Consider the following 17,404-nt stretch of genomic DNA (forward strand, 5'->3'; position numbering starts at 1 on the left):
GTTATTTTAACACCCTGTGTTTTCGTTCTCATACTGTGCTTTGTTCCACCACTCTCTTCCTCTCTCCACCTGATTCCTATTTACTTATTTTCTTTTTAACTACATTTGCATAAAGGCATGGATGTTTTACTGTTACTTTCCTTCCTCAGCAACTTGCAGCTGCTCCAGATTTATTTTTAGTATTTCACCTTATCTCTTCCTTGCATTTGCTTGTGGTTTAAGTACTTTCTGTTTATTGTTTCTTTTTATAGTTTCCTGTAAAAAAAATATCCTTAAACAAAAAGATGGGTTTGAAAACAAGGGAGGGGATTGTTTTACTAGGTATAACTGTGACCAGAGTGTTAGTTTTACATTTCAGACACACACATCTAATCTAACCCAACCTGTAATGTTTGTTTGTTTGTTTGTTCACTTTTACAAACTAACCAACTTGACAAGTTGTATATAGTCTTCTTGTTACAGCTCATAAAGAAGCCAAAGTCTGGTACACAAAAGTTTTACTACCTTTGGAGAAAGGAGCTATATGCATTCTTGTTCTTGTATATGCATATTTCATTGCAGTTTCAACTGCTTTTAAGCCCTCGTGCGTAAAAGGCAGTGTCTGTGGAATACAGGGAATCAGGGGTGTGCACATGCTGCAAGCAGTATTTGGCTGCAGTTTCTGATTTCAGCCTCTTCAGTTTCTGATTTAGAAGACAAGATATTGGGCAAGTCTCAAAGTCTTCAAAATGCTTCAGAATTTTTGTAATAATTTGCTAAACCCCCTGTAGTGAATAACAATGCCCTACTTACATATTTTGTAAAAGCATTGAAAAGTTCAATGCTTCAACAGCTGCAAAGACTCATAGAAGTCTTACCTCACACTGCCGGAGTCATGATCATGATGAGCAAATACAAATACAGCTTACAAGGCAGGAATTACCCTAAGTTTGGTTTTGAAACTATACAGCTCCATCTGATCTGCCTTCTATGTTCCCTTCCCTAAATATGATAGTAGATTTTGATTGTAGCAAAAAAAGGAACAAAGTAGTTCTTTCCTTTCTTGGGAAAAACATGTTCAGTAAACATATGTGAGACACACACCTTGAAAGCAGAGAAACACAATTGCCACTCATCTCCTGCACCAATCTGTATAGGTCTCTTACAAATCTTAAAATATTACTGCAAAATGACGCAATACCAAAACAGGCATTAGCAGCAGTACCAGATGACACCAGCAATGAAGCCAGTGTCAGTATCAAAGCCAGCTCCACTATCAAAGCCTGGTACACAGTGAATTTTTCCAAATACAAAGGTAAGCAGTCCACGTGGATCTCAGACCATCAAGGGCACACGGCACAAGTTGCAGCTGTGAGCACAACCTGCTGCCAGGAGGCTGCTGCAGCACTGCTGACAGCTCTGAACCACTTGTTCATGTGTACCAGCTGGCCTCTGGTCACATCCCAAGACCGTCTGCTTTAAGAGCCTCTCACTTCTGCCTTAAAACAAAGCCCTCCTTCTAGAAGAGCTGCAGAGGAACCTAGATTTTGCAACAGCAGTTATGTCATCTCAAGCAAATTGGTATTTCACAGCTCAACTCAGATGAGGTAATTTTCCAAATTATGTCAATCCAGTTAAATCTTTTGTTTTGGCTGTGCTGCAAATGGACCAGGCTGCACCAGCAAGCTTTGAGAGCTTCTTCTCTCTTACTCCTGCCATCATCAGAGCTCAGAAAAAAGTGATTACAGGACCAAGGACTCAAGTAGTTGGTTTAACCTGTTCATGTTTTGTTTGGCACAGTAGATGCCAAACTGATGATCTGCAAGTGTTGCAGACACTGTTCTTCCAACCAGTTTTTGGGGACTGGCAAGGTGCTGAATGTGCACTGAAGATGTTTTGTTTCCCTTTTGATTTATTCAGTGGATTGGGGAGTTTGTTACAGTCTGGGCTTTTTTCTTAATGCTTTGAGAGGATAATTTCAGAATTTTACCTTCTATATAAATATTTTTATGGCTACCTCTAAGTAAATTAAGAACTTTTCTCTGCTAAAATCTTTTAATCTTTTCTCTGCTAAAATAGATGAATCTTCTGATTCAGCTTTTATTCAGGAAGACTGGAAAGTGATTTTCCATGGAGAGAATGTTTTTAAGTCTTTTTACTATATGAATATCGAAGACAAAACTTTTAACTGTGTCAGGTAGCAGGATTTTATGCACTGTCAAGAGATCTGAAGTTTAATAATGGGCAGCAGTTAGTGGAAAGCATTTCACAACAAAAAACCCACCCTCCTTTAGAGATTATAGTATTGGTCTTTTTATCTCTACCTGCATGTTTCTGTCCTCTCTATCCTAACCTATGTTAGGTTGTCTATTTTGTCTATTTTGATTTTTTTTCTTTCTCTTCTCTCCCTCAATGGTTTGGACATCTCATAGCTATGTTGCTCAGAAGAGAGAGAACATTAGGGCTGAGCATCTTGAAAAACAAAACAATAAAAACAAATGAACAGAGAAAATACTGGTTTTCTCAATATAGTTCATTTTAGCCTAAACTGGTTTTGCTTGCATTATCTGAACTTCTAATTCTCCAATCTTAACATAACTAAATAGACAAAGACTCACTCACCTGAAATTACAGCAAATATGCTCTGTGTAAACTAGGAGGTTTGTTCTAGATTGTGGATTCATAGTACAAGATTCTCAGTAAAATATTGATAATTGTTTAAATACATGGCTAGTCTGCATGACCATATTTGCCTTCAACGTTGTACATGCTCTTAATGATTTATTCAAACCTACCCAATTTTGCCCATTATGAAATGAGTTGTTTTTCTATGAGGGCATTTATTAGTAAACAGATGATGCAATTCATAATTTGCAACCATGTATTTTAAAGAACCAACTAATGCTAAAAATTACCATTACCTATGTACAAAATACGATGCACTGTTTAGAATTGTTTGAAAAAAAATTTCCATTATGAACTGTAAAACTTGTTGTGTGTACTGTATACTTACACTGTACTTTTAATTTTGTACTGAAGTTTTACGTTTACATAGAACTTGAAATGCAATAGGGAGATCTAGTAGCTAAGCTGATATTTAAAGATCATTTCCAGATTAGTTATCCATTTTCATGGTTGTATACATTTTAAGTACAGAAGAGGGCTGCTAGCCATATGTAGTCTAGCAAGTTAAACTGCATTAAAACAAACCAGAATTTTGCACAAGGCTCAGCTTGTAGAAGTATATCTAATCTTGGCTTTAGAATTGAATCAAGTTGCTAAAGTAAATCATCTCTTTATTTTTGTTTCTTGCTCTGAGTTTTCCAGAATTTCAATTATTAGTCTAGATTTTTTCCTTTGTGATGAGCTTCTGTTTTAAACTTTAGAGATCCCTGCTGAACACAGCATTCCTTAATTATTGGTTAATGAAATGTACAGCATTGAAAACATCTCAGTTCTTCTCTCTTTGGCCACGGTTAAGAGGTTAACCATTAGCAACAGCTAAAGCTCACATTCAGGAGATGTTCACAGAGATATGCTTATGTCTCTCTGAGTCCACTGCCTTTTTCCAGACCAAAAAAGGGGGTTTCCTGCACTTCTTTCAAGTTTACTGCTCTTTGTGGTGCTCAGATACTTCAGATGTCATTGTCAGTACACAAATAGGGCAGCTCTAATATATCACAATCCTTTTCAGTTACTTGAGCCACTAGTTCTCCTCAGTTCTAATACAACCACAAGTCTATGTTCGGTCAACAAAGGTGTTCCTGTCATGTACCTGAGTTTTTTGTATTACTGTGCTGAGCTGCTTGTCTGTATTGATTGGTTTTGAAGGACGTTTCACTTTCAGTTTGAATTAAGAAGAACAGAAATTATTGTGTACATTTCGAAACACAATAGGTTCTCTACCTCGTCTGTTACTGGTATTGTAGCACATCGTTTGCTTGAGCTGTGGGGTTTGGGTCCAAAGATCCAAAGTGCATCCTGTTCTGCCAGCTGTGTGTCCTTTCCTTGCTATGGGAATGTTACATATCATGAACCTGGGGAGCAGTCGATACCTCTGAGGTGGTTTTCTAAGTGGTGACTTTCAGGAAACTACTGATGTAGAAGATTATTTACAGGCATTTGCAGTGAGTAACAGTGCAAACACTTGCTCACAAAGGGCAATCCTTGGGTCTAACAGCCTTAGATCTTGCGTCAGCTGAAGCATGACCCGCCCCTGGCTGTTCAGACAGGCTGGAGAGCCACAAATGTGAAAGGACATACTGCAATGGTTTCCTTTTGAGAATTAACTGAAGCAGTGTTTCCTTCACACAGGGAGCCAAGGCTGTTCGCAGGGCTTTCTGCTTTGCCTAAAGGCCAGTGAGAAACTCAGTATGGTATCCCATGTTGGCCTAACTTCAATAGGCACCTCTGATAGGTGCCTTTCTCTTAAGCTTGTTTGTCTAAACCAGCTTCTCTTCCTTTCAGTTTGAAAGACAGTTCCTTCCTAAACAGTCCTCAGATCTTTGATCTGCTGTGTTTGTGAGGCTTTTCCTGACTTAGTATTGTCTTTTTAGTAAGCAATTCCCCAGAGTTTGCTGAGAAGTGTCATAACTGAGTCATTCTTTCCTTCCCTGCCTGTTTTTTCTCACTAGTTTCATATTAAACAATAACCAATACATTAGTATAATAAATATCTTAATACAATATTAATAAATTATTAAGAGTAGTTCCAAATCTGTCATGATGAAGTCATGGGAGTGAATTGTTTTTTACAACAAGCACAGATTCCAGGTTTTTTTGGGCTAATGCTTTAGCTGATGCATATACTATTAACTATTTAAACAGCCATAGCCTTTTAAAGTAAAAATCCTTAGTGTAAAAATCCTTTATATAAAAATAGGAAGGATTTGTTACTGCCAAATATCAGTAGTTCTTTCCTTCTGACTTCTTATTTCCCTCCTAACCTACCCATTCATCTGATCAGGCTCCTTTAGAAGCTGTAGTTAGGAGTTGTAACAAGTAATCACAACATGCGGAATATTTGGCCCTGCTTGACAGAGGTGATAATGTAGGTAACCACAAAAGGGATCTTCAGATGAGACTTTTGAAGATTGAGACTTAAGTGAACTAGTGACAAATCAAAGTAGGAAAGGAAACTCATGATTTCACTCCCAGTTGGTAAATTCCTGAGCAGTTAGACTATCATTAATTGTAGCCAAGATTGCTCCCTTAGTGATGATTTTTGATGTGATGTGTAATTTTCTCCTAAGATAGCAACAATAGAAATACTACACATTAGCTTTTCTTAGCATTGTAGGTTTTAATAAATTTTGGAATTACAAAAGATCTTGAGTAAGTTTTCAAAACACAACGTAATGGCTGTAGGTTTAAGGAATTTTGTAAGTCAATAAATACAGAGCAATGGAACAAATCTCCTGCTTGAGAATTTGTGCTGGAAATTTGAGTTAGCTTGATTTCCTCTTAGTGGGGAGGCAATAAGCAAAGTTTTGTCTGGATGAGGAAAGAGGGAAATGAATCCTGTGTTTAAACCTCCCTTGCAGTTGGTCTGAAAATTTGGAAACTCTCATTCTTGTAGTGATTTTTCAGTGATGTATTGGTCTCATTAAAGTCAGTGGGATTTTTGCCATGGCTTTTAATGAGGTCAGAAAAAGAATAGTATATTTCAACTGCCTTTTTTTTTTTTTAAGTTGGAAAGAGGTTTTGTATTTTTCTTTTACAGTGACATATTCTGGAAGCAAATCCACCTGTAATTAAATAGCATTTTCCATAGCACCTGCAAGATGAGATGGAATAAACATCTTGCATAGCTTCAGGAGAACAACATTCATTGTCAGCATTTTTTTAAATTTTTATATTTATTTTTCACTTGTTGGTGTACAGAGTATTTGGGCACATGTAAGATAGTTTACTTTAAATTTTGCATCTACAAGCTCTGCCTTTGGTAGGAAAAGGCTAAAGTAAACAGGGCAATTCAAATGAAAGGCAAGAAAATAGGGATTTGGTTAGGATACTTCAGTGAGTTTTGACTATTTTGCAAAATATTTTAGTTTTCAATTTCATATCTTACATTGTGCCAGCACGAATAAGACATGATGCATTGTAAGTCTACATTCTTTCCATTACCAGTGAAATTCATCTGTCTATGAACAGATTTTGACATGTTTTCAACCACCTGTCACAATAATGCACTCATTAATATGCCTGTGCAGGTTTATAACAGTTAAATATTTATGAGATATGCAAATACTTGCTCTCTTTCTTTAATTCACAAGTGATGACTAATAAAAGCTTTGCTCTCTGTTCTTCAAGTAAAAAGTGCTGCTTTGGAATGTTGTTTTAGTAGGCAGTAATTTGAGGAAAATATGAAGGTGGTTGGAGGGGGAGGGAATCCTTTGCTTGTTCTCTGCTGTTTGTTTGAAACTGTGCAACCACTTCAGCTTTAAAGCATCTTCTCCTGTTTTGTTATTTGACCCTGAATATTTTTGATGACTTTGAAATGTGTTGCATTTAAAAAAGCAAAACAAAGACAAACTGAAGTATCCAAGTGTCCTTCCCTCTTCTTGGTCCAGGTGCTTCCTGTGGTGAGTATGCACTGCTTACCAGAAACCAGTGCCAGCTGAGCTCGTTGTGTTCTGCACAGAAAACCTACTCCAAACTTCTTGGGACAAGTGTTTTTTCCTTAATTACTAAACCTTGTCCCTATTCTCTTGTGATAGGGTAATGTGATGAATATTCCTTTTCTTACATTTGCAAGTCACCTCTAGGTGTGTGAATAGAAATGCAGAGGTGCACCTTTAACGAGGTGAGTTGGTGTTCATGGTTCTGTCTCCTGAGAAATTGCTTGTCGTCTGGTCCACTGCTTTGAAAAAAAGACTGCATGGAAGTTGGCAAAATCCTGACATGTCCTCCTGAACAGCAGCTCTTGGAAGAATGGTGAGAGGACCAAATGAGAGGAGAAGTTTATTTACCCACATTTATCACTCACTCAGAAAATGAGTAATGTCTAATGCTCATACCACATTGTCTTAAGTGTAGTCCCTCCTTTGTCTGTGGTTTGATGGTTGGTTCACTCTGCCAGGCAGGGTGAGCTCACAGTTGACCAGCTTGCTTGTCCAGCAACATGCATGGATGGAAGCTGCATAAAGTGGGAGCTCATGTCGACCTGGGTGGGGTCAGCTTGAGGTAATTGAATCTTAGTGTGTGAGCCTCTTTCTGTTTGTTTTAAACGAGTCTGCAAACATCAACACAAATAGGAGCCCTTTCCACTCTCACAGTTCAAAGCATTTTCAGAGAGTTTATAACTGCTAATGAACAGTTTCAGAGAAAGCAGATCCCAGGTTTCCAAGATTTGCACATTTTGCATTATGAGATGCTCGAGCTTGTGTATTGTAACCAAGGTTTAGAAACTCCTCTATGCAGTGGTGCTTTGGACTCCACCAAGCTTTAGAAGAAAATGTCTAACTGTGCTTGGATTTATTTTATAAACTAGGGTGGCTTCAGCAGTCTGTGTGGCCTTCCATTCAGCTGTTTGCTTAAGCCAAGCCAAAAGCCACTTATCTAAAGATGATTTATTCTTACTCTTGAGCTGAGAGAACCAGGCTGGAAAGGATGAAAGCTGAATCATAGGTTTTAGTTTGAGCTTTTGTCTTAAGTCAAATCATAAGGGGAGAATGAAGGACTGACCATAACATTTTTCTGGAGGGTACTTGTGGTTCTCTTGTACACTGCTCGTTGGACACCTTTTTAAAATAAACAGCCGTGGTGTGATTGACTCAGATTTGAACTTTGCAGCTGTTCCTTCCTATCTGCCTGGTATGCCAAAGCAAAGCTCTGCAGCTCAACATCTGTAAAATCAAAACCTTAATTCAAATATTGTAGTTTGGATCAGCTTCTGACTTTCTGGTTTTGGCACTGTAAGCAAAATGAAGGCAAGTGTGTTTCTTTATCTAGTTCAGAAAAATAGATGTTGTTTATATACTTTGTATGTCGGAACACTGTATAGTAAAAGGCAACAGCTGAACGGTCCTCACTAGATAGAGATGTGAAAGTACGACTGGAGGCAGAGTATCTGGCTGTCAAAATTGCATCTGAAGAGAAAGTTTTAACAATGTTTCAAGATGGTTTGTTGTGTTAGATGAAAACAACAAAAATATTTTCGCATTTGAGAACTCAGTTTTATTCTCTCTGGATGCTGTGAGGATCTGATGTTCTCACTGACATCTTCTCACTGTGTTAAACTTCACTTAATGCAGAGCCTTACCATGAGCATGGTTCCAGTAGCCAAGTAAATGAGGCTGAAGGTATAGGTTTGATCCATCCAAGAGCTCTGCCATCCAGACAAGGAATGGTGGGTTATATGGTAGGGCAGGAGGGCACTGCCAGGACCCTTGTGCTGCCATGGTGTGCAGCTCATGCAGGCATTTGCTGTGCAAGACTGTTTCCCTCCTGGGACCCTTGCTTCCTCGTGTGGATGACCTCCTTCCTCTCCTGTGCAATTCAAATGCGATAGTAAAATAAGGGGGAGCCCAAATGGCTAAGGGGTGGGGCTACTTTTTGTAGTCTGCTTATTCAGCAAGAGTTATTTTGAATTAGTTAATACCAAAAGGGTTAAAGAACCATTGTATATTTTGAATTTGGGTTGTCAAAGCAAATATTTTGGCAACAGGTCAGAAATGGATATTGAGTGGTGTTCTGTGAAGAACATACAGTTCTGTTATGGAAAAAACTTGTTAAGGGATGGGAAACTGAGTGGAAGAATAAACAGCCAGTTTTCAGCCTTGCAAGGGCCTAGCTTGAGTTTCTGTTGAGCAGAAATGAAAAAGAAAAAAAAAGGGTGGAGCAGAGTGCTGGAGTGAGGTTTCATGAAGCACAGGTATTTAGCACACCCAGTTGTTGGAAAGGCTTCTGGGTATGGCACTAACATATTGTTGGAGCCATGTGATGGTTGGTTAGGTTCACTGGGAAAGCCAAGGTGCGGGGAAGAGATTGTTGAAAGGAAAAGGTTAACTAAAATGTGACTGAACTGTAATTTTTCTCCAGTACTCTATCTGCGATCTTTCCTTGCTAAATCTCAGAAAGAAGAGATGCCTCTGCCCCTCCTCTCTGTGTTCACTGTCCTGCTTTATAAGTTTTTATAAGTCTGTCTGCTAACAAAAAGGTGAGTGGTTATCTCATTTCAGGGCATCACTAGTGCAAGAATAAACTTATGCAGCAGTTCTCCCATGAATAAGAGTACATTGCTCTGCATATGTTTTGCACCAGAATAAAAACATTCATTGTCTGGGAAAATCCCAATTGTGAAGATTTTAATGAAAACCAAAGTATATTCAGTTGAACTGTAGTTCTCAATGACATCTACTAACTATCTTTTAGATGCTGCTAAGTTCCCTGTGTCGTACAACAGGGAAGTATATGCTTCAGGGAACTCCTAAGATTTGACATGACCTCTGCATCATCTTTAAACAGGCTGTTCTGCTTATGCAATGACTTTTTTGGAGATACTGTTTTAAAATGTTGATGCAACTTACTCCTGCACTTATGTTTCAATTGGAAAAGAACTCCATGGTTTGGTCTTTCCTTGTAGGATAAGATCTCATGTTATGAGTGATATGCTTTTATGACTGCCAGTGTTCATTTGGAATTTCCACCTACCTGTGTAAATATGAACTTTGTTCTCATCTCTGTTCAATAAACAGGTTCAGAGTAGGCAGGTACAGAAAAGGCAGTAAGAGCTATATAACAGCTATGATGAATGTCCAGCTCTCATGTCCCTTGCATCTCAGTTAAAATCCTGGAGTTACAAATATGAGGAATTCATATGGGTGTAGTTCTTTCAGAGAAAACCAGATTTTAGAGCTTTTTGGAGCATCTGTTAAAAAAATAAAGACATCTTCAATTAAATTCTCTTTAATCATGCAGATGATATCAGAAGAATGTAGATTTTCAGTGGACATTTCCTACATTCCAGTCATTATTTAAAGTGGAAATACTGAGCAAATTAACTTTTTTTTTTGGAAGGTTGACACTTCAGCTCTCTGTTATTACACAGGGTGTATTTGAGTCATTAGTATGCCAGGTTGCTTGAAAACTTCACACTTTCCCCCCTAAAAAAGGATAATTACCTGAACTGTTATCTCAGTATGTCTAAAAGCACAACTAAATATGTTTTGCCTTTTTTTAAGGCAGTGCCGTAACATTGAACTAAGGAAGACAAATTGCCCTTTATACCAAGGGAATCTGCAGATCTAGATGATTCATTACTACTAGTACAGGAGGGAGTAGAAATTTCTGGATGAAATTCTGAATGTGTGAAGTTGTGGGTGTGCATTTCATTTTGCATTCAGTGGGACTAGTAGTCAGCCGCTGGACTCAGAAACTTCTAAGAAATTAAATACCAACCCCATGACAAAACTAAAAAAATACTGGGGATGTCTGTTTTCCTGGCATCTGCTGACCACTTAGTCTTTGGCAGCAAGGCAGCAGTGAGGTCCAGATCTGGTTCTTCACTCTCTTGCCTCCAGTTCAATGTCGGTATTTTGGATTTTGTAAGGAAAACTTGGAAGCCTTATGTTCTCATCATGGAAGGGGTAATGTGAGGGCATTTCCTGCTCCCACCCTTGCTTTCAGGCAACACTGTTTTAGTTCAAGCAGAGAGGCATGTGCGATGACCCATTTGTTATTTTGAGGCTGATATTTGGAGAGGAGTTGGAAGTATAATGGTCTCTACCTCTTTTACTAAGAGGAGTGTAACTCTGGGAATGTCATTAGCTACTGTTGAAAGGCAGCAGTAAGGCTTGGGGAAAGCCCTGGGGAACATTTTGCTGCAGTCACAGCATACAGAAGACTGTGGAAGAGGGGATTTGAGAAGAGTTAGGAAGCCCAAGGCTCACTGGCAACCCCTCTCACCGGGGCTCTTGGACACTTGGCAGTGACTGGGGCATTTTTCCACAGATTCTTGTTTACAATGGTGTAAACCACTCACAGAAGGCTGCCTGCGTTGGCATCAGTTCAGGATGAGGTGTGTGACAAACCTTGGATAAAGAACCCAAGAAGCACTGCTCCCGCAAAATCCAGGCTTCAGAGGGGTCACCACATCACAGAGTGACACAGGTCCTCAGCTGTAATCCTGTTCACTTCCTCTTGAGGTGGGGTTGGCTCAGCCGCTGTCAGCAGAAACCCAGAAGGCTGAAACAAGGTTTCTTTGCCCTTTGCACCCAGGTGCTAATGGCATATGGAGCTGCATTCAGCTTCCGTCCTGGAGGTGTGCCATGCCGCCTCCCCAAACTGAAGGCAGGAGCTGCACATCTGTGAAACTACTTAAACGTGTCCGAATATTTTGTTGGGTGACTGCCAGCACCCTTGGTAATATCGACCAGAAGAAGATGATGGGGGTGTGGTGGTAGGAGTGGGTGGGGCCGCTGGGTGTTACTGAGACCTTTGCTTGCAAAGCGCTTGACAAACACTCACCGTGGGATAGGGCACAGCAGATACTGTAAATATCGGCAGCAGATACTGTAAGTATAAGTATCAGCAGTGGTAGGGGCACACTAATTACTCCCCTGGGACAAACCAGGGAGGTTCCAGCAGGCTGTCTGGTGTGCCCTTGTTGGAGCTTTTGTATGCTGATGTGGATTTGTGCCAGATCTTGGCTCTTTGAGGGGGTGGAAATGACTTTTCTCTCACTGCAGATGTGTTTTCTCTTTTTTCTTGTAGGTGTGTGATGTCAAACAGTGAGCACTCCTTGCAGCCTCCCCCACCAGCCTGCAGTGTCATGTGACAGTATGAATATTAAGAAAGAAAAGTGTACTTCAGAGTTCAGCATCCCAGAAGAAAAAAAGGAGGAACTAAACGGAAAGAACAAATGACTGCACTGCTTGCAAAACTTGGGGCTGTTCATTTTTTCTCCTGAGAAGCTTCATCTTGGCCTTTGTGAGAGAGTGGAAAGAGTAGTCGGAGCAGCCACAGTGGTTTCCTTAGGGTCCTTTTTTCTTTTCTTAATTTAATTTTTCCCCCCTGGTGCCTGGATTTTAAGACCGTCTGCTTCACTGATCACAAGCACTGGACATCAATATGTGTCATGTCATTGTAACGTGTCGATCAATGCTGTGGACTCTCCTGAGTATTGTGGTGGCTTTCGCAGAGCTCATTGCCTTCATGAGCGCAGACTGGCTGATTGGCAAGGCAAAGCCTTCCAGCTCCGAGGATGTGGACAACAGAACGGGGGGATCGCAGGAGCCTTACCATCCAACGCTGGGCATCTATGGGCGCTGCACCAGAATCTCCCACATGCAGTTTTCTAGACGAGACACACTTTGTGGTCCTTACGCTGAAAACTTCAATGAGATTGCCAGTGGGTTCTGGCAGGCGACCGCTATTTTCCTACCCATGGGAATCATGATTCTCTGTACCGTGGCATTTGTGTCTGTCTTTACTATGTGTGTGCAGAGTATTATGAAGAAAAGCATTTTTAATGTCTGTGGGCTGCTACAAGGGATTGCAGGTACGTGCACTTTGAGAGCAACTAACATTTTTAATTTTGGGGCTATTCAGATGAAGAAATACGACAATTCCGTCCTGTCTGCAGATAGACTGCATTAGGCAGACGCAAAGCTATTCTATACACTGATGTTTATTCAAACACAACTGAAATTTATAGCTACACACCGTGTAATACATCAACGTTGGCAGCAGAACTGCAGCCTGATGCATGCCAAAATGAAATGACCAATGTTGCTTTTGTTTTCTGTTCATTTTTTCCCCCTCTGAATTTCTTTCAGTTACAAAAACTTCCCTCCTTTGTTACCAGCAGAGAACAAAGTTAATACTCACGTTAAGGCAGTCTATCTCCCTCTAGCTACTTCAGTAGTTTTTCCATGGACCGAAGGCAGTTCCCTCAGCGTCTCAGAGGCTTCATGACTGTGGTGAGAGTAAAACTACCCCAGGACTAAGAACTGCCTGCAGTCGCACACCCCGTTCCTGCAGCATTTCATGCCAAGCAGCCTCCTTCAAAGCTGACAAGTGATACCTTGTGATAAACCCTTCCTTTAGCGAGCTTATCGTTCAGTTGAAGTTACACAGCCCACTAAGCTTATCTTTTCACTGTCCAGGGATCAGCTGTGGTTTGCCTGAAGAGATGAATTTGTTCTAGAGATTTGATGTTTCTGCTTAAACTCATAGATTTTACAGAGATTAAATGACTGTTAGCAAACCGACCCTGGACGGCCTAGTTAGAGGAGTATTCAGCTTTCTATAGCTGCCAGCAGGCTTGGGGAGAACTTGTCTCATACACAGGGTTTTATCATTTGTGCACTGTGTGTGTGTGGTCATCTGGAAGAGTAGAGTGGTCTTCTGCCCTACCTCAGGGAGCCATAAGAGACTGTAAACAGGGAGGGAATGAGGAGGGACACTTCCTCTTTCTCTCTTGGTGGTGCTCTCAAGCAGATGTTTTCAACTCACAAAATTATTTCATTACAACAAAACTTTAGAGTTTTAACTTGTTTGCTTTAACTTGTTTCCTTTTCTCACCTCCACTGAGGTGGCCAAACATGTCTGTGATGACTGTACCTAGACAGGAGATGTAATGGTAGGTATTCTGAGCTTTGTGAAGCTGGTTTGCTTCATTTCTTGATTGAGACCTAAATTAATCTTACTCCAAACACACATGGAGAAGTAGGTGAAAACTGAATTTGTTGCCTGCTGCAGCCCTCCAGAGCCAGTGTTACAGGCCAGGAACTGGCTGATGCTGGCATCTGAAGCACTAGCATTGCAGCTCTCACCATTGTCTGCTTCATATGAATTCAGTATAAAAGTGTAATACTTTCTTCCTATCACCCACAGTGTGAGGTTTGTGCTTCAGAGCAGGATTAGGTCCCTAAATTGGATAAATATGCTTCTGTTCACAGGATGGCGTACAATTAACATACTGTTTGTCCTTTATATAAATATGACGGGTTTTCTGTAACCAGTCCTGGTTTACAGAATTTTCCAGAACCAGTGTGACAAGGAAGCAGCTTGGCAGTGCAGATTAAGGCAGAGGAAGTTGTTAGCTTCTTGTTTTCTTACCCTATACTTCAGAAATAATCCATGAAACCATTTTTTAAGGATACATAATTGTTGGTTCTTTTCTGCTAGAGGGGTATTTGTATGGAAGGGATTGCTTAGCAGCATCAGTAGATCTTTGGCATGTCTGACTTTGCTCTGTTGAAAAGATAGCTTTTCTTACAACTCAGATACCATCTCAAAACACCTAGTCTACCATCTAGGGTGAGCAGGAAGTAGGTTCTTAGTGTTCTGTAGACCATGTATTTGTGAGAAAATACATGCAAAGACAGTTTCGTGTTTTATTATCTATCCAGCTGCACCCGTAATGGGACTTGAGGCCTAAAGGATTGAACTACAGTTGACAAAGCATTTCTTACATGTTAGGGGATAGATCAGTCCTTCTTGAGCTGTACTGAAGATAGAAGCACTTCTCTTCTTATAATTCAGATAAATGACACAGCATGAAACTGGGTAATAGGAAGGTCACGTTACTGAAACTGTTGCTATGAGAAGTACGCCTGCCAACAATTGCAGCCAGGTGTCTTGTGGCTCACAACTTGTTTTGTGAAGATTAGTTTTACTGGGTCCACTGCTACTTTTGTGCCAGTAGCATTACAGCATCTGCTTACTTAGTTGTAATTATTTTCTTTATGACTTACAATGGTTGTTAATTTCAGGTTTCTCAGTTCCTGACCTTTGAAAAATGATTAAGCAAGTTGCTCAAGAGGGACAATTGTCAGCATGGTTAAACCATACAGGGATTATGATAGCTAAACTAATGCCCTGACCAGAGAACAAGATACAACCCTGTCTTAATCACTTTAAGCATAACATCATTCTTTCAAATGTGAACAATTATGGTTTTAATAAGCGTAGGAGAAGAATTCACAAAAGAATTTTGTTAATCAGTCTATATCAGTCCAATATTTGCAAGTATGTCAAACATCTCCTTTTCAGAGATGAAATGCACTCATGGTACAGAGTCATCTACAGGAACTCAGGATCTTGCAGATTTAATCTTACTTAAAATCTCTATATTTTTGCAGTGGAGATTTAATATAATTAGAAACATGCAACAAGTTAATTTATTCCTGGAATTCATCATAAAAAAAACCAATAACAGACACTGGATATATCTTTCCAGTGTAGCAAGATTGGTTGTGACCTGGATGATGCCTACGGTGAAATTACAGAAGAGAAAGCAACATCTCTTCTTTTATTGCCTTTGGACAAACATGCAAATCCTCATTTAGGCCAACAGGGAGAAGCCATACACATATCTGGTCCATTGAGATTTTTTTTGTGGCAGAAAATGAGAAATGCAAAGCTATAAAGGAAGAAAATATGGCTATTGTTTAAACTCCTGTAATTCCTTTGTTGTAGGGCAAGATCTACCACTTACTTTCAGACTGCAGTACCTTTCATTCTGCAGCTGGAGAAACAGTAACCAGTAGCCCTGGTTCTGGAGATATTTGAGGATTGTTTCATCTGGAAAAGCTTTTTTTGTCTCTATTAGAGAATGCAGAGAATGGAGCCATGTAATTGAATAGATAATTACTACCCAGCATTAAGAAGTCCGTGCAGACTTTCATTTGTAAGTCTTTTTGGGGAAAGTATTCTATTTTTACAGTCCATGAATCACTTGAAATGCAGAGGCTAGAAGAGCAAGGATATTATTACTTGACAAGAATCAATTCAAAGTAAATTTTCACAGTAATCATGTAGTTATAGGAAATAAATAATTGATTATCCCCTATTGACATAGCTTGATATGCATATAGTGTAGTTGCATATGTGTTTACAAGTCTTGGTCTGGTGTACTTCACTTTGGTACTGAGTAATATAATCTAAACATAACCTAGCATCAGAGGAGAGTGGGGTGAGCTTAGGACAGAGCCTAAGCATGGTTTGGCTTCCATCTCAGATAGTTTATGAAGTTCATAATCAACAACTTTTCTTGGCTTCTTTTTTGAACCTCTGTTGTGGCCAGGTGGACAGGACCATTCCCCACAGCCAGCAGCTGCCGGACTTGCAGATGAGCCCAACCTGCCTGCATGAGCCCTGTCTGCATGCCTGGGTAGAAGCTAAATTAGCTACTCAAATATTGTGTCAGCCACAGAACTTGAGCAGGCCCCTGTGTTTGACTGTGGGAAGCTCAATACCATGTGCCCAAAAAGGCCTTGGGGAGAGTGGTGGGGAAAGGGTGTTGACATGTCAGGAAAGTGAATGGGTTTGGGAGGTCAGCTTCTTTTACTCCTGCTTTGCCATGCTGGAGCAGGGCTGCCTTACCAGGCACATTTACCAAAAGGGGATAAACCCTTTAAAGACCCTTTAAAGTCTTTCCAGAGTGCTGAGGGCTTCATCTGGGAGGCCTCTCACAGGTCAACCCCTTCTCATCTCTTCCTCTATTCACAGTCGACTGTCTTCTAGCTCAGACAAGCTTGACTAAACTGGTTTTTCCTGAGAGAAGCATAGGGGAAATAAAAGCATGTAAAAATTGGGTTGCATAAGTCAGAAAACCAGCTGTTTCCCAGCTGCACACTGAGGGATGTCTCTAGTTTATTCAGGTGAATGCATGGCTGCATTTTGCTGTCATGTGGCTGTGCCACTGCCAGTTACATCTTTAACAGGTAGACATCCAGTCAGCTATAGCAAAGGTTTGTGTTTTCCAAGGCTGCTGCAGGCAGGCCAGGAGAGGGCTGTCTGCTTGGGCCTGGATACTGCAGCTTTGTGCCTCCCTCTGTCACCTCAGCAATTTTTTCCCTAGCATTGCTGGGGGATGACTCAGCTTCTTTCTTTCCAGGATCTGAGAGGCTTGTTTTTTCCCCTTACACTTGTCCTGCTCAATCCCAAGCAGTGAAGTCTCTTCCACATTACTTTCTCTTCTCAGGTATCTTCCAAGTATTCCTGGGTGCATTCTTCTGACCTTTCCATTATTTCCATGTATTACTGTTCATGTCTTCTCCTGTTCCCTTCTGTGGTGTCTTGGGGGGTTCCTCCATCAGAAACTGCAGCAGTACCTTAGCAATAGTTCAGCGCCAGGAGTGCAGCTTTACCCTCAAACACAAGGAAACTTCTCTGCAATTTTCTAAAATGAAGAGGTGAAATTCAGTTTGAAGCCAGCTGTGTGTAACAATCTATCTTTGCTGCTGAAAGAGTTTGTTTCACATCTCTTGCAATGAGAAATAGTTCAACCTGTTATACTTAAAGGGCATCATTTTCATTTTGGGAGGCTGGGTGATTAGGAAAATGGCCTGAGCAGAGTGGGATGGGAAACATCTGAACGGAACAAGGATGTAGAACTGCTTGTGAAGGTGAATGAAGTAGGATCCAGCTGCACAGGGTGGGTTCAAGGTGTGTGCGGCCATGGAACTGCTCACTT

At 40.4% G+C, this 17,404-nt stretch overlaps 1 protein-coding gene across 1 annotated transcript in view; it reads left to right on the forward strand.

Moving 5' to 3' along the window:
• LHFPL2 (LHFPL tetraspan subfamily member 2) overlaps positions 1–17,404 on the forward strand; it is a 114,645-nt gene that overhangs the window by 86,891 nt on the left and 10,350 nt on the right. Inside the window, exon 3 of the mRNA XM_050328769.1 lies at positions 11,695–12,481. Within this exon, the coding sequence (XP_050184726.1) occupies positions 12,052–12,481 (430 nt within the window). The 5' untranslated portion in view covers positions 11,695–12,051. The remainder of the gene's footprint in view (positions 1–11,694; positions 12,482–17,404) is intronic.

Source organism: Myiozetetes cayanensis, unplaced genomic scaffold, assembly GCF_022539395.1.
Source record: "Myiozetetes cayanensis isolate MyiCay16 unplaced genomic scaffold, myiCay2020 scf4, whole genome shotgun sequence".
Lineage (NCBI taxonomy): Eukaryota > Metazoa > Chordata > Aves > Passeriformes > Tyrannidae > Myiozetetes > Myiozetetes cayanensis.